Below are 25,297 nucleotides of genomic sequence, written 5' to 3' on the forward strand. Positions count from 1 at the left end.
CTAGTACTTTGGCCACCTCATGTGAAGAGTTGACTCATTGGAAAAGACTCTGATGCTGGGAGGGATTGGGGGCAGGAGAAGATGGGGATGACCGAGGATGAGATGGCTGGATGGCATCACGGACTCAATAGACGTGAGTCTGAGTGAACTCTGGGAGATGGTGATGGACAGGGAGGCCTGGCGTGCTGCGATTCATGGGGTCGCAAAGAGTGGGACACGACTGAGGGACTGCACTGAACTGAACTGATTGGCTTGAAGAACCCAGGGACAAAGTATAGTGCAGCCACCACAGTGGAAAAATCAAGGAGCTCCAAGTTGTGTATAAACTTTGCTCAAACCTAGCCAACCCTTGAATTATGCACAGCGCAGTCTCCAAGCATCCTAAGGTTAAAAGAACTGGACTGAGATTTCAAAATTTGGGATTGATTAAGTGCAATCCAAGATGAAAGCTCTTCAGAGGACTGCAATAGAGCCCAGTGTCTCTATATCATTTTGTTAAAAAAGCCCAAACTAGCCCAATTGCACTCATCTCACAAGCTAGCAAAGTAATGTTCAAAATTCTCCAAGCCAGGCTTCAACAATACATGAACCATGAACTTAACAGATGTTCAAGCCAGTTTTAGAAAAGGCAGAAGAACCAGAGATCAAATTGCCAACATCCACTAGATCATCAAAACAGCAAGAGAGTTCCAGAAAAACATCTACTTCTGCTTTACTGACTATGCCAAAGCCTTTGACTGTGTGGGTCACAATAAACTGTGGAAAATTCTGAAAGAGATGGGAATCCCAGACCACCTGACCTGCCTCTTGAGAAATCTGTATGTGGGTCAGGAAGCAACAGTTAGAACTGGGCATGGAAAAACAGACTGATTTCAAATAGGAAAAGGAGTACATCAAGGCTGTATATTGTCACCTTGCTTATTTAACTTCTATGCAGAGTGCATCAATGAGAAACACTGGGCTGGAAGAAGCACAAGCTGGAATCAAGATTGCCGGGAGAAATATCAATAACCTCAGATATGCAGAAGACACTACCCTTATCGCAGAAAGTGAAGAAGAATTAAAGAGCCTCTTGATGAAAGTGAAAGAAGAGAGTGAAAAAGTTGGCTTAAAGCTCAACATTCAGAAAACGAAGATCATGGCATCTGGCCCCATCACTTCACGGGAAATAGATGGGGAAACAGTGGCAGACTTTATTTTTTGGGCTCCAAAATCACTGCAGATGGTGATTGCAGCCATGAAATTAAAAGACGGTTACTCCTTGGAAGAAAAGTTATGACCAACCTAGATAGCATATTAAAAAGCAGAGACATTACTTTGCCAACAAAGGTCTGTCTAGTCAAGGCTATGGTTTTTCCAGTAGTCATGCATGGATATGAGAGTTGGACTATGAAGAAAGCTGAGTGCTGAAGAATTGATACTTTTGAACTGAGGTGTTGGAGAAGACTCTTGAGAGTCCCTTGGACTGCAAGGAGATCCAACCAGTCCATCCTAAAGGAACTCAGTCCAGAATATTCATTGGAAGGACTAATGCTGAAGCTGAAACTCCAATAGTTTGCCCACCTGATGTGAAGAGTTGACTCATTGGAAAAGACCCTGCTTCTGGGAAAGACTGAAGGCAGGAGGAGAAGGGGACGACAGAGGATGAGATGGTTGGATGGCATCACTGACTCAATGGACATAAGTTTGAGTAAACTCCGGGAGTTGGTGATGGACAGGGAGGCCTGCAGGTAGTGCTGCAGTCCATGGAGTTGCAAAGAGTCAGACACGACTGAGCGACTGAACTGAACTGAAAAAGCCCAAGTGTCAGTGCAAAGTTACTAGACGTAAACAAATAGGGAAGTGTGATCTGCACACAAGTAGAAAGGTGATTAACCAGTAATTAACCCAAGATATCGTGGATGTTCTTGTTTCTTGTTTCGATGTGACGAAGAATGCATTGACAATTTAAAAAAGAAATAAAATGTGGCAATACCATGAGACGCGTGACACTTAAAATACCGCCTGGTTATAATCACGGCATCGCCGCTTGCGTGACTCCGTGAGCAGTAGTGCTAGCAGTAAAAGCGCCCCATGTGGTCTGTGTCACAGCTGCTAAGCTCTGCTACAGGCAACACACACCGATGCGTGCAGTTTTAAACTTATTCATGGACACTGAGAGCTGGATTCCATATATTTCTGATGTGCCATGCCATATGCTCCTTTCACCTCCCACCCACCACCCCCAAACTTGTGGAGATGTGAAAAACATTCTTAGCTTATCCACCCTAGAAGAGGAGGGAGCAGGCCAGTTTTGGCCCACGGGCCATAGATTGCTGACCCCTGAGCTACCACATGAAGCAAAAGAATGAAGAGACGTAAAATATTCAATATTGTAAGCAGGTCAGTTTCCCTTACAGTCCGTTCAGTCACTCAGTCGTGTCTGACTCTTTGTGACCCCATGAACCGCAGCACACCAGGCTTCCCTGTCCATCACCAACTCTCGGAGCTTGCTCAGACTCATGTCCATCGAGTTGGTGATGCCATCCAACCATCTCATCCTCTGCCATCCCCTTCTCCTCCTGCCTTCGATCTTTCCCAGCATCAGTTTCCCTTACAGTAATTTGTAAATTCAGCATGTGCCTGCTAAGTCATTTCAGTTGTGTCCAGCTCTTTGTGACCCTATGGATGGTAGGGGCCGGGCTCCTCTCTCCATGGGATTCTCTCTCCATGCCCTCCTCCAGGGGACCTTCCTGACTCAGGGATCAAACCCGAGTCTCTTAAGTCTCCTGCACGGGCAGGCAAGTTCTTCGCCTCTGGCACCACCTGGGAAGCCCAAATTCAGGATGATACCTATCAAAACCCGAGTACATTTTTAACTAGATCAGCAAGCAATTACTTGACACTTAGAATCTTATAATCAAAACACTTAAAATAATTCAATTCCAGTGTATATACGTATTTTTGTCGTATCAAAGTATGATAAATTGAGGGAGAACATTCAAGCTTAAAGCATATAACTTTATGAGAGTGGAATGGAAATATAAGTTCACAGATAAAAGGAATGGTATATAATCTGTTGTTAATGAGCTTATTTGGGTATTTTAAAATGGATTGTTATGGTATTTAGGTTCTGCTCTATAAAAGTTTGATATAATAGATTTATTTTTAAAATATAAATACTTAAGTGTTTCCAAAGATATAGATTTGCATATTCTTTGAATTTATGCTGAAAAATTTTAGATGCCAATTTAAAACCGTGCCAACAGGGTACATTTTTTTCTGAAAAAAAATTTAGGGAGGTATAAGCAAAATTTTTGGAGACCACTGGAATACTTATATCTAAGAATGAAATCACAGCTTTTTTTTTTTTTTTAAATAAAGTGAGATTTTCAGACTGCATTGAGTTCCTGTATAAAGTCCTGTGACTGTGATTTTTCAAGTGAAATCAGTCAGCCTAGTACATAATTTTGTTGAGAAATGTGTTGGGAAAAAGAAGACGAATGGTGGATCTGACCAAGGCTGGAGTTTTTCACAGAGTAAACCCAGAGCAAAAGAAGGTAAAGGGGGCTGGTATGTTTTTAATCAGTGAGATTACAATGATGGCTTATGAATTCTAACCCGAATGAGGAGTGAAGGAAAGGCTTTAGCATGAGAGGGCTGCTGCTGCTAAGTCACTTCAGTCGTGTCTGACTCTGTGAGACCCCACAGACGGCAGCCCACCAGGCTCCCCCGTCCCTGGGATTCTCCAGGCGAGAACACTGGAGTGGGTTGCCGTTTCCTTCCCCAATGCATGAAAGTGAAAAGTGAAAGTGAAGCGGCTCAGTCGTGTCCCACTCTTAGCGACCCCACGGACTGCAGCCTTCCAGACTCCTCCGTCCATGGGATTTTCCAGGCCAGAGTGCTGAGTGGGGTGCCACTGCCTTCTCCTGAGAGGGCTAATGAAGAATAAATGGTACTGAAGTCAGTGAGTTGGAAGCTTCAGCAATGCTGTTGCTGTAGAAGTGTAGCTACAAAGTATCAAGCTTCATGAGCCAGAAGGACAGGTAGGAGGTCGTGGTCCATAGGTGAGATGTTTGAACTAAAGCTTTCCAAGGGGAAGGCAAGATGCAAAGTGAAGAGTGCGAATGGCCGAAGGAGGACAGGAAAGGGTTGTTAGAGGCAAAATCAGGAAACTCAAAGTCCAGGGTGACGGATGAACCAAACGAGAGCCCGCACAGCATGCCGACTATCTCAAGGACTGTGTTCTTCATCAACGGGAACTGTATGAATGATTTTAACTTTTCTTCTTCCCTTCAGAGGTTTTTTTGTGTGTGTGTACATGGTAATTTCATTAATAGAATTCTCAGAAGACTAGGGACATCTTCATTTTTTCCCATTTATTGGACGCACCATAAATATTTACTTACCTGAATCCCAGATGTTCTATAGTTGTAAACAGTTCCACTCAGTTGGATCTGTTCCCCTCGTACAACAGAATACGGTATATTCATTTCCAGGAAGACGCTTTTGAACACCTTTGCTTTCAGAGTATTAGCCACACATATACCTTCAGCCCAAATAAAAGCAAAGTTGAAGTGATTTAGGAAATTCCCATAATACCTTATCAGTACTAAAATGTTTCAGATTTGCTTTGCTTCAAGGAAAAATGAATGCTAGATCATGTTTTTTCTCTGCCTTGTTATCCCTATGGATTTTTCCTTGAATTTCCTATGCACTGATTTTTAAAAACTGGGCTATAATTGACATGTAACATTATAGTAACTTCAGGTGTACAACATAGTGATTCGATATTTGTATACATTGTAAATGATCACCCCAATAAGTCTAGTTAACATCCACCACCATATGTACTACACAATGTTTTTCTTGTGGTGAGATAGTTTAAGGTCTATTCTTATATCATTGATCTTCGTTCAATAATTACTGGTATTAACAGAAAACTGTGTTTGTCGAAAAAATATTTAATTCTATTTAAGGAGTGAGAATGATTACTAACTGAAGCACCAAATCTCTTTTTTAGATACTCATTACAGGTTCCATTTAACAGGCATGAAATTTTGGTTGTGGAAGCCAAGATTTATAAGAACACAAAGCAGAAAGCAAACCAACAAGCCAGGCCTGAAGTTATTTGTAAAGAATCTGCACTAAATCACCACAAAAGGGGACTAGTCCAGGAGGGAAATCCTGTATTCGTCTCTAATACCACTCCATCTTCTAGTCACTGAGAATGAAACAAGAAAAATGGGAGCTTCACCTCAGTCTTTACAAAACGATGACTAATAGGAGAACAAAAGAGGAGACTGATACAGTCCAAGATGTGAGCTTATCTAAGCCTCCTTGTAATACACTATAAACAGACTTTAAGAAATGGCACCACTTAAGTTCTGGATAAACTAAAAAGACAGTAATTTTTAAAAAGCCCTGCGTTTTTGCCAAATCAGATCACTCTTTACGTAAATATATAACTTCAGTTTGCTTACCACTGTTTGAAATTCCAACACCTTGAACTTCCCAGGTAGTTAGAGAATCAGGTAACACAAACTGCAGTTGGTTTCTGAAAGTTAAAATGTTGATATTCAGATACAGTGGGACATTTGCTAACCAAAGCTGTCAACTTGCAGAATTTCTGCCTCACATACTTTAGAAGAAGGAAATCACGCCAGAACAAAGTCACGTCAGGTCTTAAGGAGAGATCAAGCAAGGAAAATATATCCAGTAACTCTTATACTCGTTCCATACGTTTACATATTTTACTGGGATGATGAGAATTCAAACTCGGAAGGATACCTTTGAAACACTGCAAACTCAAAACATACAGTTCAAAGAAAAAATTGTGTTTATCACGCTGCTGTTTAGTTGCTAAGTCGCGTCTCCCTCTTTTGTGTGACCCCATGAACTGATTATTGCGTAGTGTGTTCTAAAAAGGGAAGCAAACTACTAATGTATCTTAAAACTGCCCATAACAAAGCTGACATAACTAAAAATTTCTGATGAAGATCAAGAAGATCAAGCTTGTATTCTCAGCTTCTGATGAAGATCAACGATTGTGCATCAACTTTGTATCAAGCATAGCACTAAATACCGAGTATACAGCACTCGCTGATGCCGTTCTGCTCTCCAGCGGTTAGTTCACAGTCTATATCCAGTAAATAAATTGTACCGATAAGACAGAAAAAGTTCAGAGGCAGTGTGCATGCATTCAACAGATTTCTTTCAGTGCCTCTGCAAGCTGGACCCTGGGCCTGGTATTGGATATAAAACTGGTCTGAATTTAGTCCTTGCTCTGGAAGTATTTACATTTTAACATGATAGGTAGTTATTAGACTGCGTGATATGTGTAACAGGGTTCATTGAAGGGGTAATACACCCAATCATTGGGGGGGAACAGTGGTAGAAAGGCTTATGAAGGGAAATGCAAGGCAAGGGGCAATGTCAGATGAAGTGGACGACACTGAGGAGGAGGAATCTGCGGGACAAGGGTGGAGACCGGGGGACCCAGAAGAAATCGGATGTCAGGCCCTGGACTCACTGCCTTGACTGCTCCTTGGAAAGTCTGTGCTTTGAGATCCCATCCACCCCCACTCCTGGCCACCTGAGGAGGGGTGACCTGCAGGGAAGCAGCACTGTTTTCAGTGCCGGGTACAGAGTAGGCATTCCATAAACAAGTGCTGAATAAGGACTTTAACAGGAAAAGAACCTTTCTCCCTATTAATCAATGTTTGCTTTGTAGTTACAGATATTTCAGGATGAAAACAGCTGTGTAATACAGCATAAAGCACACAGTTGTGCTTGGCAAAGACTAACTGAAATGGAATGAAGCTGAATGGAATAGTACCCTTCTTCCCCAAGAGTTGATCTTGCCGTGGAACTAATTCTCAGACAAATCACATGTCAAAAAAAAAAGTAAAATAAAATTTGACCCAGTGGTGGTATGATCTTAACTCCTAAATAAACTGTTGGGAAATGGGTAGCTTCCAGATTTTTGGTTATATTTTCCGTATTTTTCAGAGGAATGTCAAAGAAATATAATACCTTTTCGGGACATGATGAACTTCCCATAGCCAGCTTTCTGGAAAATAGCTTCTTATTTCTGGTTTGGTTACTGGTAAAAGAGACTTTACATCTGGGGGGGAAAGTATATATGATTATGGAAAAACAGCAAAAATTCTACCTAGGGCTGAATTTTTAAATGTAGACATTAATCAATAGCTTAAGTATTTCTGAAAGGTCAGTGAAACATTTTGTTTAGCAGTTTCAAAATAAAACAATAAAGGCCTACTAGGATTTCTCCACTAGTAGCTCTGACAAAATGAATAAAGCATAAAAATATATTTAATAACTTTTTTCTAAATTGCTAAATGTTTCATGTTCTGAAAATTGTACAAAATACTAATTAGTCTATAAAGTCTAATATAAAGTAAAGTAAACCCCTATAAAGTAAATCCCTATCTATTGCAGGGATTTTCCTGGTGGTCCAGTGGCTACAACTCTGGGCTCCTGATGCAGGGGCCCTGGGTTTGACCCCTGGTCAGGGAACTAAATCCCACATGCCACAACTAAGGCCCAGTGCAGCCAAATAAATAAGTAAAAGTTTAAAAGTTATTTACATTTAAAAATCACAACAATTGTTATTGTTTTATAAAATAAGGAAGTTTATGCGATTCTTTGCCTTACCGCAGACATTTATTTATATTTCCTTTAATAAAAATGAGCAGAATCTCTGCTTATGTCCAAGATGTTCTGATACGGACTAGAGTTACTTTTCTGCCTTAAAAAAACTAGAAACCAGACACAACAGCTTGCTTTCAGATATTAGAGCATAAGTGAGCCAGATCAGGGATCCCTCAGGGAAGGGAGACAGATTAGGTAAACCCCAAAATTATCCAGGTTTACTGTCTGGAGGCAGTTTACAGGCTTCAGAGCAGAGAGAGAAACCCAAACAGACCCTGGCAGAGTTGCAACACCAGGCGTGAGATTTGGGAGGCTAAGCTGTCAAGAACAAGGAACAGAGGAGAGAACTAGAGAGGCTGAATTCCAGGCAACTGATGCCAACCCAGACGATTAGAGTTGAAAAACTGGACCATGAGAAATGGATTTGCACTAGATTGTTCATAAAAAATACTGCACGTAATAAGCAAAAATCTGAAAACAACCTACGTATATCTAATGACTTGGTTTCAACAAATGGCCACAAGAGTTTATTTCTGCAGAAATATATCCCCTCAGAACAATAACATTTAAGACATACTGTTAAGCAAAACAATCAAACAGGATCTATCGTTCTGTTTTTGTTTGTTTTGACTCTATATGAATGAACTGAAAGTCCTAAAAGTTCTGAAAACCTGTCAATTCTGAAGATGTATATGGTGGTTTCAATTGAAATAAGATTTCAACTTTTATGTAAGTACATTTAACTTTATGCTACACTTTGAAATCTTTTGCTATATTTGGTCAGCATAGGTACAAACAGGATTTTAATGGTTGTAATATCATAGAATCATGAAATTTTAGAGCTCAAAGGCATATTAGATGTCATCTGGCCCAAGTTTCTTGCTTTAAAAATGAGGAGAGTGAGGCTCAGAGAGGATGAAAAATCATTTACGTTTATAGACTGAGTCAGCTTCAGACTCGCCTGGGTGTTGACTATGGGCGAGAGCACTCTGCTCTATACCGTATTCACCTCTTCTGATTCCCGAAAGTGACAAGAATTTTTTTTCTTAAGAGCATTTACAAGTTATCTTTTCTACTTTCCATTTTAAGCAGAGCATGAACACCGCCTTTTTCGGCAGCATAAAGTTACATCAAATTTTTCATATTTTCCGATAGAAAATGCCAAACTTACGGAGCCTTCCTAGTTGGATATTTTTGTAAGTCTTGTTAGCCCGGAACTCGCTTGCGATGGCACAACATTCCTTGAATGCTTTGATACATATGGGGCCTTTCTTAATCCGAGCGGCTCGCTGCTCACAGTTTTCATCGTCGTTCCGATGGGCTCCGTCATAACAACATCTCTTCACATTTATGTGTCTGTATTTAGCGGCTGAAACGATCATAATTCAAATGCCCTTGATTATGCACAGAGTCAAACATCTCAGGCTTAGAACAGCTCTCGAGGGATGCCCGGTTTCTGCTGCCACAGGGTCCCTGGCCCACAACAGCTGCGGCTGGTGGGCTGCCCGGCCTCCTTGTGGAACTGCCATAGGAAGAGTGTGGCCTCATAAAGTAGTCCCTTGTCCATTCTGATTCGCACTAAATGTTTATGGGCTTCCTGCAACTCACCTAAGTACTGTCTTTTGAAACGAGCACCTTGGATTCAGCACCCTTTTGAATAAAGTAAGTTAATCTGAGAAAGTCTGCAAAATATTTGAAGACAGTTATCACTATGCAAGTGTGATCTTCAAGCTAAATATCCCATTTCTTTCAAATGTTTCTTGTAGTTTGTGCACCTTCACCAGTGGCATCATCCTTCATCATAAATGCTTGGATTGACCAATATCTCTCTTTTGGTATCATTAAAACTCAGAGTGAAAGCCAGGATTAAAATGATGTATATAAATGCAAAGTATTCTTCTTTTACTATAAACACCCTTATTGTTTGAGCTCAGGTCACTGGCTCCTGGTTCAGCGTTCTTTCTACTGTATCATTGCCAATTATCATACCTCTGTTTAAATAATACTTAACAATAATTTCTATTGGGCTTATTCCTCCCAATAATCCAACCGACTCTTAAGTAGTAAATGTATGCAAGAAGAGATAGACATCTAGGTATATCTCGGAGTTAATTAAACCATGGATTTTGTTAGAATAAAATGGAAGAATGTAATTTTAGTCCCTAGATGAAGTTTGCAGAGAGGAAGTATTTGTAACAAATAAAAGTTAATCTTTTATATTTTAAAGGTAGAAATAACAAAGACTTATTTCCCTTAGCTTAGGGTTATGGCAAATGAACTACTGGATTTGTTCAGATGAATCTTTCCAAGGGAGATGTGCTACATGTCTGTATATAGCTCCCTTTTCACCCATTCATCTGAACGAGAAGAAATTAGATGATGTTCAGTTTTCTCCGGCTTTTGAATTACATGATCATGACCTTTTGACAATCACACGAAACCTTAATAATACCTTCTTCCTCTATCTTCTTTTTCAGCATTCTCTTTGGCCTGAGAATTTCCTTACAAGGTTCATCTGTTTTAAAAAGATAAAGAAAAAATGGAGGGGGAAAAGAGATAAAAATCTCAAAAAACACAAAATTCCAAGAAATTATTATTTTTAAAACATTCACATAACTCATTCAACAAATACTGAGAACCTGGTTTTGACCAAGCTCTGTACACTACACATCCCAGTGTGACTTGTTTTCAGAGGGGCCCACGATCTGTTGTTACACAGTTTGACTTGTTTGATCTGAGTTTGGTTTTAGATCCTATAACCTTTGTGATCCACTCATTACAGGGAAATACCTGAGCCCTTAGGAGTGAGCCAAGTTTTTGTTAGGTATGCTATTTTAATTATTTTCTGTGCTTATATTATTATAAATAATAGTATCAAGCATAATTATGAACAGTTTTAAAACCACAGGAAGAAAACGATTAAGGTGTGGTCCTTGCCCGTAAAGAGTTCCCAGTGCAGTGACTGAAACAAGATGGGTCACTAAGTTTAAGGCCAGATAGTGGAGTTGGTGACGGACAGGGAGGCCTGGCGTGCTGCGGTTCCTGGGGTCGCAAAGAGTCAGACACGACTGAGCGACTGAACTGAACTGAACTGAACTGAGTGATGTACTTCTATTGAATTACTTATAAATAGACCTAGTCCCTATAGTAGTCCCCCTGTTAAAGGAGAGGAAGTGATCGATTCTATACGAGGAAGAGCTTGCACAGAGGAGATGAGTCGTCCACTAGCTTCTGCAGGCTGATGAAAGGGAAAGCAGTCCTAATAAGGAAAAGTCAAAGACGTCAAACAGGCTAGTGCCACCCATAACCACACTTGGTTCTCTATGGCATAAACATAAGGTCCCGTAGAGTGGGATGAGAAACAGCTGCAAAGAGCTGGGGAGAAGATCACGGAGGGCCTGGAGCATTACAGAAAAGAATTTGTACCTTATCTTGAAGGCTAATGAAACCATTTATACAGAGGAGTTACCCAGTCATGTCACCATAAGATCAGTGTAGCGAATTATTCTGGAGGAGGGACAACAACGAAGTCTGGGAGGCAAACTGTTCACGTAAATTTCAGTAACCAGTTTGAAGAGTAAACAAGAATCGGTGTTTTTTACCGTCTTCTCGGGTGTGATCTGCGTTCGCGTTGGTGAGGAAGGTGAGTCCGGCTAGATAGAACACGTCTGCATTGTCGCGGCCACCACCTGCCCCGCAGCCCAGGTCACTCGTCTCTAAAGTTTGAAATACCTGTTCAGAGGTACTTAGTTAATTTAGTAATTCTTAGCACGCTTCCTAAAAGGCAAAATAGTAAGCCTAATCAGATACGGAAATCATTCCTCTGAAAAACTAAAGGTACAGACTGTCCTAACAAATCTGGGAAATGCACAGGCCTATCATTTATCAAATGGCCAAAGACCGAATTTCCCAACTTCCTTCCTTTAGTTTGTTCTTAAAAATACATGCCTATTCAAAATTAAATCAAGAACTAAGTTTCAAGCTTCAAGGAGATAACGCCTCGAAATTGACCCATGCTGTTTCGTACGTAGAGTGCATACTGTAATCAATATAATGTCCAAAAAAGAATAAATGAGTGAATGTGTAAGTGAGTTAATAAGCTAGCTTTTAAATCACTGAAAGATAAAAAAAAATAGCGCAATCTCTCGTATTTTGGGAAAGAGGGCTCTAGGTTCTAAGTGAACGAAAATTTGTTTGGGGGAAGGCTTTTCCCAGTTTTAATTTTGACCCCAAATAATTTTCCTTTCTGAATATGTTTAAGTTAATAGTTTCTCAGTTCTTTCTTCCTTCTTCAAAGAAACTCAAGTCTAGAAAGTTGTAGCAGAGCACAGGGGAGGTAAGGGCTTCCCTGGGGGCTCAGCTGCTAAAGAACCCGCCTGCAATGTGGGAGACCTGGGTTGGGAAGACCCCCTGGAGAAGGGAAAGGCTACCCACTCCAGTGTTCTGGCCTAGAGAATTCTGAGGACTGTATAGTCCATGGGGTGGCAGAGTCGGACACGACTGAACAACTTTCACTTCTCATAGGGGAGGTAAATGGGAACTTAGAGGAAAAAAGTCTGCCTGCAATGCAGGAGACTCTGGTTCGATTCTTGGGTTGGGAAGATCCCCTGGGGAAAGGATAGGCTATCCACTCCAGTATTCTTATGCTTCCCTTGTGGCTTAGCTGGTAAAGAATTCGCCTGCAATGCAGGAGACCTGGGTTTGATCCCTGGGTTGGGAAGATCCCCTGGAGAAGGAAAAGGCCACCCACTGCAGTACTCTGGCCTGGAGAATCCCATGGGCTGTATAGTCCATGAGGTAACAAAGAGTCAGACGTGACTCAGCAATTTTCACTTTCACTTTCAGAGTAAATGAATAATTTTCAGATTCTTCTGGGCCACAGATTTTAATGAGTAAAAAAAAGGAAACAAAAGCGAAAATCCCCCAGAGCTTGCCTATTCATTCTTCCTTGGTGCAGCTACTGTAAAGTCCCCTGCTCCCAAATCTCCAAACCCTACCAATCAGTGGTACTCTGGCCCCATGAATGTCACTACTATCACGATCATATGCTTTTAAAGTGCTTAACTCCATACTTGGAAAAGTGAAAAAGGATAGACCTGGGCTTTGGAGACTAGCGTGATGGCTTACCTTCCTAAGAGCCCCTGTTCTGAGAAGACTGTGTCAGCAGAAAAGCAAGTCTAGTCCGCATTTAGTTCTTTCCCCACCACTCACCCTAATGGCCCGTTTGTGAAGCACTGCCTCGGGCCACCCCAGTGACAAGGCCACACACTACTTAACTCTTTGCAGGGGCCTCTTGGCTGTCCTTTGCACCCCATATATAGCACTGTCCACCGCTGTCAAAGCCACCCAGGAATCCAGCTCAGTTTCCATAGTAAGAGATACACGTTGGCCAGGGGAATACGTATCTGTCCTTGGAGACAGATGAACCTAAAGGTCATTTGGAAAAGAAAATAATCATTTGTACGACACAAAACTTCACAGATAGCTGCATTTACAGCCCCTTCATTCAGGAGAAAATCTGACTGGGACCTGTAACTTGTGGCTTACCTCAAGCTGGTTGCCGCACTTTTCCTCGATATTTAACCAGACTGAATCGGACACTAATTCTGCAGTCTGCTCCCCTGTAACGATGTAATAGACCAGGAGACGAGCGGAAGGAACCATGTCCTGTGTCACTGGGATGTTTATACTTTGATAAGCTGAATCCGAAAGTTTATCCCTTGTGCCATAGTGAACAATTTTGCCCTTGGATAAAATCTAAAAATAAACAGCAGCAGAAATGGTGATCACAACACATAACCTTTGCTTTAGGATAGAGCTTGGGAGTGAGAGTAGAAATTATGTTAAAGAAAAAGAAAGTTTACATTGCCAGGGCCTACTATGTGCCAGGAACTTCATGTTCGATTAACTCTTTTAGTTTCCATGATAACCAGAAGGTTGGGAATACTATCTCCATTGTGCAGATGAAGGGACTGAAGTTCAGGAATTAACTAGATGTCATTTAAATTTTTTCCTTAAAACTGTTGAAAGAAAGTCATCATCACTTGTGTGGCCTGAACTTCAGAATAATTAATCCCATTGCTTTGGTAATTGTCATGAAGCCTATGACATTTTTTTTGGATTCTTTCCTAGCTTTCACTGACAGCCTTGACTGATCCCTCTGTTTAATGTAAGTGACGTAATAGGGATACTCCTGGAGCAGGTTTGAAATGATTCAACCCTTAGGAGCAGGATTTGGGTCCCTCCTGTATTACACTGAAATGCACGTATTTTAAACGGGTCTAGGTAGGCAATCTGTGGCCATGAAGTAGAGCAGAGGTAATGTGAGAATTTAATCAGGCTCTCTCTGCGGAGGACTCGCGCTCTCTTTGGTGAAAGGCACGTCACATGGAGAATCAGAGGTTCCCAGTTCTGATCGTGACCTTTCTCTTCCAAGTTGGGTGACTGTGGTGAGTCTTAAGTCCTTGGTCCCTCAGCTTCCTCTTCTGTGAAACAGTCATGAAAACCATGCCCTGTCTCAAAGGCTTTTGAAAAACTGGCTATTCAATCAGGTGATGTTCTTGGAAGTGCTTTGTAAGAACTTATGTCAGGGATCATTCTAACACTTCTCTGTAAGCAAAGGACAGTCAGGTAAATCTATCACTATTATACTTACCAAGTAATTGTAGTGAGTTATTTTGTCAATATACGGACTTCTGGGTGTGACAACGATACTCAGATGTTCTCCCACAAGCAAATGTTTATAGTTTTCTGTCCAGTCAATATAAAGGTAGCTTTGGCTGAGAGATGAATACGCTACTGCTCGGTAATCTTCACTGGCCTGATTTTCTTCGGGAAGGTCTAGATCCTCTGTCTTGATCTGAAAAGGAAAAAAAAAAAGTTAAACAAAGATACGTGGACTGTGATGTGAAGGTATGTTTTCTGTGAAACACACCTTTTAAATTCCTTTCTTTGCTTTATACATTTCTAAATTTCACACCACCAATTGCTAAAGAAAAAGAAATCCACTCCTCCAATGTGTTTGCACAGCTGTGGTATCAGATAACTTTACAGAGGCTATGGGCAATAACTGGGATAATACGGGACTGTGGGTTATGGTGGAAAGTCCGGTGAAGTGAAAACAGAGTGATGCTCATGGAACAAACACTGGCATCCTCCCTGAAGTGTCATGGTGAGCTTGGGATTCTTCTCTTATGGGTTACAGGCCCCGAGGACTGGGGACAGGAGTTGTGGATGGACAGCACACAGGCTTTTGGCCCAGTTTCACTGTGAAGCCGTGGCACAGGCAAGGGCTTACAAACAGAGTGGGGCAGGAGTGATATCACGGCAGTGATATCAGCCTTTGACAGCAGAGAGGTTAATATCTGGGGTGAGATATACACTGGTTTGCATTCAAGAGCCATCATCATTTATTAAGTCTGGATAAGTTATTTAACCACAAGAGAGGTTAAAAGCCTCTGTTTCCTCAGCAGCAAAATGGCAAAGACAGTATTCTCTGATTCAGAGAGCTGATTAAATGGGTATGGAATGTGTTCTACATAAAGCTCTTAGTATGATGTCTAGCGCTTCATACGGGCTCAGCAGATGACAGCGAATCTGTGCAGCTGACATGCTGTCAATGTCACTGACACACATTATTAAGTTAGTTTTTATCTGGACTTTATCCTAAATATCATTTGCTGGGAGAGAAGACTATTAAGTGAACTTTCAGATAGAGCAATTCATATAGCTAGAAAAAAAAGAGAGGAGTCCACATTCGACCCCTCTGTGGCCCTGAAGAGAGACAAAAGCTTTCGAGGTGGGAAAGAGACTTTTCTGTCACTGACTTTCATTGCTATTCCTATTTCATGCTTCTAGATTTTAACACAGTCTTACTAATGCAAGAGAAAATAATTCACCTGAAATAAAAACTGATACATTTATCTTCCTAAACGACCATTCAGTTAATTTGAAGATTGCCTCTGGTGCTTTTATTTTTTTTTTTCCTTTGGTTGCAAAATTGTGGAACTGTTTGCTGGACTCGTGTCTAAAATCTGCCGCATTTTTTTCTGCACATTGGCCAAAACACACAGTCAAAAGTACACACTGTCCTAGAAAATTTAACAGGAGAATTCAGCTCACATTAAACTCCAGCACCGTCACTTCAGACGGGAGATTCACCACGAAAGAAGCTACTCCGTCACTGGAACGTGTTACACTCTTTTTCGACTCCAAGTCAGATATCTCTTGGTTCACGTCGAACGTTTTTGCGCTCAGGGTCACCGGTATCCCTCCTACTAAATGGTCAAATGAATCCTTAACTTGCACCTGTTTGCCAGAACAGTCCAAATTCATTTCCACAGCTCATCACTTCTTTTAAAGCAAAACAGTTCTGAAATAATTTTCCTTTCTCCTCACCAGTGTATAAATTATTCATATTCAATTAACTAAAGAGAAGCATGTTCTCATCTTATATATAAAAGTCTAATCTTATTTAGTTAAATCATTCTTGAATGGATTCCCCTGTATATCAAGAAGACTCAGAATATAAACATTGTATTAGGCCTGCCAAGTAGATGAGATAAGGTCTTCTGCTCTTTCATTTCTGTGTTTCTTCAATTGGTTGAGAACTAGATAAAAGAGAAAATGAAGCAATCACTTCTGGGAATTAATCTCTTAGATATGAGAGATAACAGTATAGGGCTTAGTCGCTCAATCGTGTCCGACTCTTTGCAACCCATGGAATGTAGTCTGCCAGGCTTCACTGTCCACGGGGTTTCTCCAAGCTAGAATACTGGAGTGGGTTGCACGCCCTTCTCCAGGGGATCTTCCCCACCCAGGAATCAAACCTGGGTCTCCTGCATTTTAAGAAGATTCTTTACCAGCTGAACTACCAGAGAAGCCCCATGAGAAACAATAAATACATTTTTTTCTCCTTAAACTCTACCTCTCATTGCCATGCATATGCTAAATTCATATAGAATTTCCACAAAGGTATATTTTACATTATTTATTTTATATGTGATGTGAAATATATAGAGATATATAGTATATAAAAATATTTATATAAAGATAAATATATAATACATAGACATTTAAAAATAATAAATATATTCTATATAGTGACATATTTTAGGATCTTTTGTACATATTGTATTAATACACTCTATAATAAATTATAAATTATCATATGCATTATCCAGTAACATGTTATATATTATTAAATGTGTTGTATATGTATTAAGAAGTTATAAGCATGTCCAAAGGTTGCTTGGGGTCTGATAAATCTTTTTCTCTTAAAAGCCAGTGATCTACAGCTTTCTAAAGGATAGGGAATAAAAATATTCATTTTATAAATGTAATAAAACATAGTATATGTAATAGAGTATGTTTTACATAATATATAATCAGATATAGAATACTAAATTCAATGAAATATAATTACAAAGTCAAATAAATGTTCTAGCTCCATACTATCAGCATTTTAAAAAGGAAAAGAGGAAGAAGGAGAGAAAATATTGAAAAGGAGAAAAAAAAACCAAAAACCGGAGAGGAAAGAGTCAGGGACAGACAGAAAAGTGTTGAGATGGAAAGGACAGGGAACGATACAGAGAGATGAGCTCCGACGGCGTCACTTGCAAAGAGAAGGCCGAGTGAAGAGCACAGCAGTGCCCCCTCAGGCCGTGGGAAATAAACACACAGAGAAAGGGGTTTATTCTCAAGGAATGACATCTCTGTCTTAAGGCTTTTTAAGAACGTGTTGTCAAATGATTTTAAATGTTAGTATTTTTTTGAACTATAGACATATGGAGCTTTATTTATAACACATATCGTTAAGGTAAGGCTCATTTAGGGAATGCCTAACACAGGCTATCCTACTAAATGCTGATACTGTCCTAAGGTTTGATACCATTTCCAAGAGAGAAGCTGGCTGGCAGTCCCCACTGTTGACCACACTGTCGGAGAGGCAGATCTCATGCACAAACTGAGCTCCCTCTGTGCTTTGCCTCTCCTTTACCCTTCCTTTGCTTGTCAGCCCCCCATATTTTTTTTGAGAAAGACAATCACATCCAGCAGTACCCCCACTCCCAACCTAACCTTGATAGAATATGGAATCCCAGGCTTCACAAAAAGAGGAGTAGCAACCAAGTTCAGTTTGTAGGGAGAAAGGACATATTTGATGCCAGGAATTTCTGCTTCTTCAGAAAATCCACCTAAAGAAATGACAAAAATGTGTTAGAAGTGTACTGATCTGTGTGGGGAGCCACGTCTGTCTCCACGTGCCTCCACAGACCCACTCACTCCATTCCTGCAATCACTCCTTTACCAGCAGCAAGTAGACATGGGTCTTGGTTCGGAGGGGCAGTGCAGAGAAGAGTTTAAACCCTTCTCAGGCGTTTCCAAGGCCTTATGCTCAGGGCTTACGTGTAGAGATGGCCCTTGTGGAAGTAGGGAAATAGGATCAGACTGAGGCGAAATTTGAGGAGGGGACGCCACTTTTCACCGGTTGCTTGAGTTCCATTTAAATATACAGAAGGCATTAAGGAGAGAAGAAAGGGTCAGCCAGAGACTAAGGCTTATAGGAGGGTCATCTTTAGGGAGCAGGGATTTAGAGAGAATTGAAGAAAACATTAAAAAAAGAGCATCAGGTAGAGAGAACCCAGAGGGTCTATTGGCAAGACCCAACAGTGTTACCCTTTGGCTAAAACTTATATACAATAAGTTATCAGAATAATATACAGAGCTCTAGTGTCCCTAACTTCTTCCAGAATTACATCCCTGACACTCCCACCTATGGGCTTCCCAGGCAGCGCTAGTGGTAAAGAACCTGCCTGCAAGTGCAGGAGACAGAAGAGACATGGTTTCGAGCCCTGGGTCAGGAAGAGCCCCTGGAGGAGGGCATGGCAACCTACTCCAGTATTCTTGCCTTGAGAATCCCATGGACAGAGGAGCCTGGTGGGCTTCGGTGCATGAGGCTGCAAAGTGTTGGACACGACTGGAGTGACTTGGCATGCACATACGCACCCCTACATATATATCCTATACTTCAGCCGACAGAGTAATCTGCTATTCTCAATGGTCACCCTTGGTATGTCCCCTCTCTGAGAGTGCCCCACTTCACGCTGCCTGTCACCCCTTCCTCAAAACCCTACTAGTCTTTCAAGACAAGACCAGTCATCTTCAGGACACCTTTGCTGGTTGCTCAGCGATCATCTGGGAGCTCATCTTCTTCTGCAGGTCAGTAGCACTAAGCACTTTGCTTAGGGCACACGTGGACTCCCTTCTTGTCAAAGAGTTCTTTGTATATTTGCCTTTAAGCTGATGGTGTTTGTAAGGCACTTGAGTACTGAAATTATGCACCATCAACGTTTGTAAGCTGCACATTTAGCAGCGCTCTTTGCATATCTAATAAACATTGCTTAAACTGAATTTATTTTAAATAAATCGAGAAAAATAACAGTAAGAAAGAAACATTAAAACAATGTCAAAAATACAGAGAGGGCAGGGAGTCTAAAGCCACCATCTTTCTCCTGCATCTTTTGAGCATCTGATGTATACAAGGTGCTTAATGACTCTGTGGTCACCCCAGTTCTTCATTCTGCTTCCCTAGAAGGGCAAGTATAAACAGGTAGAAGGAGACTTAGAAATCTTCTAGTGCGACACTCATTTTATTGGAAAAAAGTGGACTTCGTGTGTTTAAATTATTTGTTCATGGTTGACCGGGGGTTCAATATAGACCTGCAAATATAAGGTACGTTAGTAATCGAGATATATCAGAAGTAAGACAAAGTAATCCAACCAGGAGTAATAATTATTAACCATTAAAACCATCGGAGTGAAGGTTAAGAGTACTAGACAAGATATTAAGAATGCTAAGGGAAAAAAATAGGTGGTGAGGAGGAGAGGAAGAAGAAGGGGGAAGACGAGGAGGAAGAAGAGGAGAGGAAGAGGGAGAGGGAAGAGCACTAGGGGGGAGGAGGGGTGGCGAGGAGGGGAAGACGGGAGAAAGGCGGGGAGGTGCTGGTCAGAGCGCTCTGCGCACACGGACTCTCATTCCCGCCGTAACACTGAGAGGCGTATACCATTATCGGACCTGTGTTAGAAACATCACCTCCAGTTTTGGATAGAATTACTATCCAGAAGAAGAGGGCTTTATCGCGTACTTTGTTCAACTCCATCGTCATACAACTAAGTGGATAAACCAGTGGTAGTCGTGGTAACTTTCGTTTGCATGGTACTTCATCAAATGTCTGTACACACATAATCTCTTTGGTTTTGATTCCTCCCGGGTGAGAAAACTGAGGTGCCAGATGTTCAAGCCAGACAGGCTGTGAGCCACTTGGGCTGTTAAATGGGCAGGTGTCATCCCGTCTTGCCACTGAGACAGTAGAGACCCAGTGGCTAGGGAGTGACAACGTTACACTCCAATCCCAGTTTTAATGATGGAAAAATAAAATTTAACTATGAAAGGAAGTAAAACGTGAAAGAATGTAGTAATTATTTATACCTTTAATATGCTGTCTAAATATTTCCCAAGAGAAAGTCCCTTCTCTGGTGCATGCTAAGTCGCTTCAGTCATGTCCAACTCTTTGTGAGCCCATGGACTATAGCCCTCCAGGCTTCTGTGTCCATGGCATGCTCCAGGCAAGGCTACTGGAGTGGGTTGCCATGCCCTCCTCCCGGGGACCTTCTCTGGTGGCTCAGAGGTAAAGAATCTGCCTGCCAATGCAGGAGACACAGGAGCTGAAGCTTCAGTCTCTGGGTCAGGAAGGTCCCCTGGAGAAGGAAATGGCAGCCCACTCTAGTATTCTTGCCTGGAAAATTCCATGGACAGAGGAGCTTGGTGGGCTATAGTTCATGGAGTTGCAAAAGAGTCAAACATGACTTAGCAACTAACAACAGCAAATATTTGCCAAGAGAAAGTTTAAGAGGGAAAACAGACTTACCTGTAGACTCTGTGATTGTCACACCAATATAGAGGTACTTGTCATTTAAATCTTCTAGACTTTCATAGGACAATTCTTTAACTGCTGTTTCAGAGTTAAATGTGACTTGAGCGATTCCGTTTATCAACTTTTTAAAGGGGGGAAATAAACAAGTTATTTCAAAGAAGAATTTATAAGGAAAAAATGAATAAAATGTGCCTTCACTAGCCTCTCAATTGAAGACAAAGAGGAAAGCTTTACCACTAAAGCGAGTAACTGAGTCCACAGTTAAGCCCAGAGTGTTATCTTCTAATCTATTTGTTTAGAATTATAGATGTGGAAGGATCTTAAACAGTATTTGGTCTGTTTAAGACCACAGGTCTCTTTTGTACTAGCTGGCAAAGATGACTTCTTCCCATCACTAAGTCATCATCGTCTTTCTAGGCCTCTCAGCTTGCTTTTGCTCCTAACTGAGAGTTTATGGGATTTTATGATATTTACTCTGCTTGCATATTAAGACACTAATTTAAAAATGCACAGTGGATAATGGGATATAGGGTTATCTACGATATGTTAATCGCTAAGTCGTGTCCGACTCTCTGCCACCCCACAGACTGCAGCCTGCCAGGCTCCTCTGTCCATGGAATTTTCCAGGCAAGAATACTGGAGTGGGTTGCTATTCCTTCTCCAGGGGATCTTCCCGACCCAGAGATCGAACCCCGGTCAGATTTTTACTGTCTGAGCCACCAGTGAAGCATATGATATTATTTTAATTATTAACCACAACAGTAAAACAGATTTTGCCTTATTTTTTCTTCTAAAATTGAGTACTTCGGGGACAGGGATTTTTGTCTTATGTAGCTTTAAACCTCAGTGTTTAACATAGAATCTTGCATTAAAAAAGAGGCGTTTATATCTTAAATGAAACTGTACTTTGAAAGAGCAAGGGCTCACTAACTGGTGATGCAAGCTCTGTGAAAGTGCAGTAGTGACCAAAATGACGTGAGCCCTTACCGTCCACAGCGTGGCGCAGAGAGCACCGAGCCGGGAAGGGGGCAGCAGGGCCCTCTGAGCTCCCGCAACCGCTCGGCCTTCACTGTGGGCCAGTGACTTCTCAGTGAGCTCACGGCAATTCATTCACTTACAAATCTTTACAGAGCACCTACAAAACTTGCCAGCAGCTGAGCTGGCTCTAGGCATACAGTGGGAATGATTCAGACCCCAGGAGTTTGGTGTAGAGAACGGTAAAGGAGTAAACACAGCATTGCTAATTGCAGTGGTTTTCAACCTCAGCACTACTGACATTCTGGGCAGGGTGATTCTTTGCTGAGGGTGCACTGCCCTGAAGGACTTTTACAACGTCCCTGGCCTCGACCCATGAAATGCTCATGTGACCCTCTTGCCCAGCTGTGACAACCACAAATGTCTCTGGACATTACCAAATGTCTCCTTGGGGGTAGAAATCACCCATGGTTGAAAACCACTGCAATATAAAGTGTGAAACATGCTCCATCGAGAGTGACTCAAGGCCTGAGGGAGCAGGATGGGTGTTGATGTGGAGACAAAGAACGGGACGGCATCAGCCAGGCAGAGAAGAAGCAGGAGGTGACAAAGCGGAAGGGCACTCCCTGGCAGAAGGAGCAGCTCTGCAGACCCCTGGCGGCGAGAGAGACTGGGGTGAGCTGGCGAAACGGGTGACCAGTGCAAGGGAGCAGAAAGGGAGAGATGGGCCGGCAGGGGGCTTGCTGACAAGGAGACTGAACTTTCTCCTCAGGATAGTGAGGAGTCAGTGGAAGGTTTCTGAGCTCCCATTTCCACGCCTGCATGAAGCAGCACAGAGGACCAGATGGTGCAGAAGGGACTTTCCGTCTCCAGCGTCCATGATGGACCTTCAGGTGCAAGCGGACCTCTTACCGTTCTGCTCTGCATTGCTTTCTGCATCATTTCCTTTTGATTATCTTCTAAGTTGTCTCTTATTCCAAAAGAGATATAAACGTCAGCCTCGTTGACGACTTTATTGTAAAAATATCTGTCAAACAATCATACCATAAAATTGTTCTGCTAACACCATTACAATAATAAAGTCCAGATAAAATAGAACAATTTAAAATTACATAAAGCATTTGACATACTTTAAAGTGCCTTTCCATCCACTATTACATTTCATCCTCATAAAGCCACCGTAATAAAGCCAAAGTACAGATTTTTATTACTATGTGCTAGATGAAATAAACTGATTTTGAGGAGATCAAAAGAGTCAGGTCTGGGCCTCTTTCTTACAAAACACATCGCTTCCTCAATGATTTTGATAACAGTGGAGAACTGCTCTTTATTTTCCTCTACATCTTTTAAAGCAGCATACCCAGTCTCACAGTTATATAAGTTCTTTTTAAAAACTCTAACTGCATATTTCCTTTTTTAGTTTAGAATTAAAACAATGATAAAGAAAACTTTCTGTAGAGCAAACATGATAGCAAGATCTTACTTTTGTTATTCGTAGTTTGAACAACAAAAAAGTAAGTCTCTCTGTTAAAAGAAGTCCATTTCTACAACTGTCTGTCCAGTGAGCCTTTTACAGGGGCTCAGATCAAGTGACAAACACTCTATCTGAGGAATAAACGCTAGTAAGAGAGGCAGTATATGGTAGCATTTGAAGGCATGGGTTCTGGAACAAGAGAGACCACGTGATTTATTAGCTGTATGATCTTGGGCAAAGTACTTAACATTTATGTACCTTCGTTTTTCTGTTTATAATGTGGGGATAGTAATTGTATCTATCACACAGAGTTTTGTAAAGATTAAATGAGCTAATACATACAGAATGCTTTGAAAAGTGCCTGACATATATATAGTTACATAAATCGGTTACTGTTTTTAATAATTATACTAGGTCATTTTTAAATGGTAGGTCGCTTATAAAAGTAACCCCAATTCTCCACCTCCCCATGCGTCTACTGCCTTTGCAGCTCCTTGGATGCAAAGGGTGTGAAGGGAGTCTGTTTCCTTCAGGCGGATGCTGTAATTTGCTTTGGACAAAAGAATGTGGTGGAAGTGACGGTGTGTTAGTCCCAAAGTGTAAACCTCAAAGGGACTTTTATGCTCCCATATTCTCTCTTTGAGCATTGCTGCTGCTACAAGCTAGCCTGTTGGTTGATGAGAAACACACATGGGCCAGTCATCCTTGCAGCTTCAGTCAACTGCCAGTTAACTGTCAGGCATCTGAGTAAGACCTTCCTAGGCCAGCCAGCCCCCAGCTGACCTGCCAACTGACTGCAGGCACATGGGTGAGCCCCACTGACATCAGCCTGGCCCAGACAACAGAACTGCCCAGCTGACTCATAAATAGTTGTGGTTTTAAGGCACTGAGTCCCAAAGTAGTTATGCAGCATTAGCTGGCTGATGAAGCCATTAAAAGTGATAAGAAGTTAAAGCTTCATATCTCAGTCCCAGTATCCTAAGGCATGCTGCTTCCTAAAGATACACACTGAGCTTACGTTTTTAGGGTTTTGGGGGGGGTGGCGCTGGCGAATATTTAACTAGACTAAAATTGGAATCAGCTAAAGTCAGTATGAGCAAATAAACTATAGGTGTGATGTCTTCTCAGTCAGGTAGTTTCAAAGTCATGCCAGACATTGCCACTAAATCACAGATCTCAGCGATGTACAAATGTATCAACTCACCACACAGTACACCTTAAACTTTCCCAATGTCATAGATCAATTATACCTCAATAAAACTGGGGGTAAAAATCAAAGAACTCACTCTGGGCAAATGTCACCAATGTTAGCACTCAGTTTAAGCGAAAAATCTGAAAACAAAACAAAAAACGTTCTTACCTTGCTCTTATAGTAATTTCAAAATTAGTAAAATCCTTATAACCAATGAAATTACTTTCTGGTTCTATTGAGATAGAAAAATGTGGCAACACTGAAAATAAAGACGAAGAAGCAACGTTACCATTTGAATTAGAGCAGTCTTTAAAGCGCAGCAACGGACTGTATTTCTGGTACAGCCGGGTAAGCTGCGACATCAGCGCGGCATCCACCCTGTCACTACTATCGTCATGGACAATGGGATCTCTGGGAAGCCTCCTGTTCCGCCAGTCAGAGGTGTGTTCATACACTGCGTGCTAGAACTTCGCTTATACTCTGATTTCAGCACTTACAGGCGACTGACTACTTCCTCCGCTAGACGATGGGCTCCTTATTCTCTTTATTTTTGCGTGTCTCCTCCCTCAACCGTCTCATGAGCCACAAATATAGCATGTGCTCAACAAATGTTTATTAAATTGAAAATGGAAAAAGAATTGTCTTGCTTAACATTTCCCTTTTTTGCCTAGTAGATACAATCTACCCAGTTTCCAAATTCCAACATAAAACTCTCACTTTAGTCAATAAGCGAGAGCTTACAATTAGCTACAAGAAAGAAGCTTCATGCGAAATTGAAAATTAGGGCGGAAGGGAAGGAGGGTTTTTTTCCCCTGTCTCTTTGGTATCCTGATTGCCCAAGAGAAAACAATTTCACCTGTCCAAAATAGCACGGTCTTCTCTTTGCTCTAACACAGCCTGGGTAGTAAGGTTCACAGATTCTATTAACCTGCACAGCACTTAACAGAAATTGGGTGATTGTACGACCTTAATATTGTAGATCAAGACTGTCACATGAGAGTAAGTGAGATGGGGTCAGACATGGCTTATGTGTTTCCTAGATGGTGAAAGGGCCTTCCTGCACAAACGGTA

General features: G+C 41.5%; 1 protein-coding gene across 1 annotated transcript in view; it reads right to left on the minus strand.

The window, feature by feature from the left end:
- Window positions 1-25,297, minus strand: part of C5 (complement C5) — a 95,518-nt gene that overhangs the window by 50,595 nt on the left and 19,626 nt on the right. The window contains exons 7-20 of the mRNA XM_013966310.2: window positions 24,395-24,485; window positions 22,473-22,587; window positions 20,580-20,706; window positions 17,731-17,846; window positions 15,775-15,960; window positions 14,309-14,512; window positions 13,201-13,410; window positions 12,931-13,080; window positions 11,256-11,385; window positions 10,106-10,168; window positions 8,825-9,022; window positions 7,015-7,105; window positions 5,463-5,536; window positions 4,389-4,528 (exon numbers count right to left, since the gene is read on the minus strand). Coding sequence (XP_013821764.2) covers window positions 4,389-4,528; window positions 5,463-5,536; window positions 7,015-7,105; window positions 8,825-9,022; window positions 10,106-10,168; window positions 11,256-11,385; window positions 12,931-13,080; window positions 13,201-13,410; window positions 14,309-14,512; window positions 15,775-15,960; window positions 17,731-17,846; window positions 20,580-20,706; window positions 22,473-22,587; window positions 24,395-24,485 — 1,895 coding nt within the window. The remainder of the gene's footprint in view (window positions 1-4,388; window positions 4,529-5,462; window positions 5,537-7,014; window positions 7,106-8,824; window positions 9,023-10,105; window positions 10,169-11,255; window positions 11,386-12,930; window positions 13,081-13,200; window positions 13,411-14,308; window positions 14,513-15,774; window positions 15,961-17,730; window positions 17,847-20,579; window positions 20,707-22,472; window positions 22,588-24,394; window positions 24,486-25,297) is intronic.

The sequence above is a fragment of the Capra hircus genome, chromosome 8 (assembly GCF_001704415.2).
Source record: "Capra hircus breed San Clemente chromosome 8, ASM170441v1, whole genome shotgun sequence".
In the NCBI taxonomy this organism is placed as follows: domain Eukaryota; kingdom Metazoa; phylum Chordata; class Mammalia; order Artiodactyla; family Bovidae; genus Capra; species Capra hircus.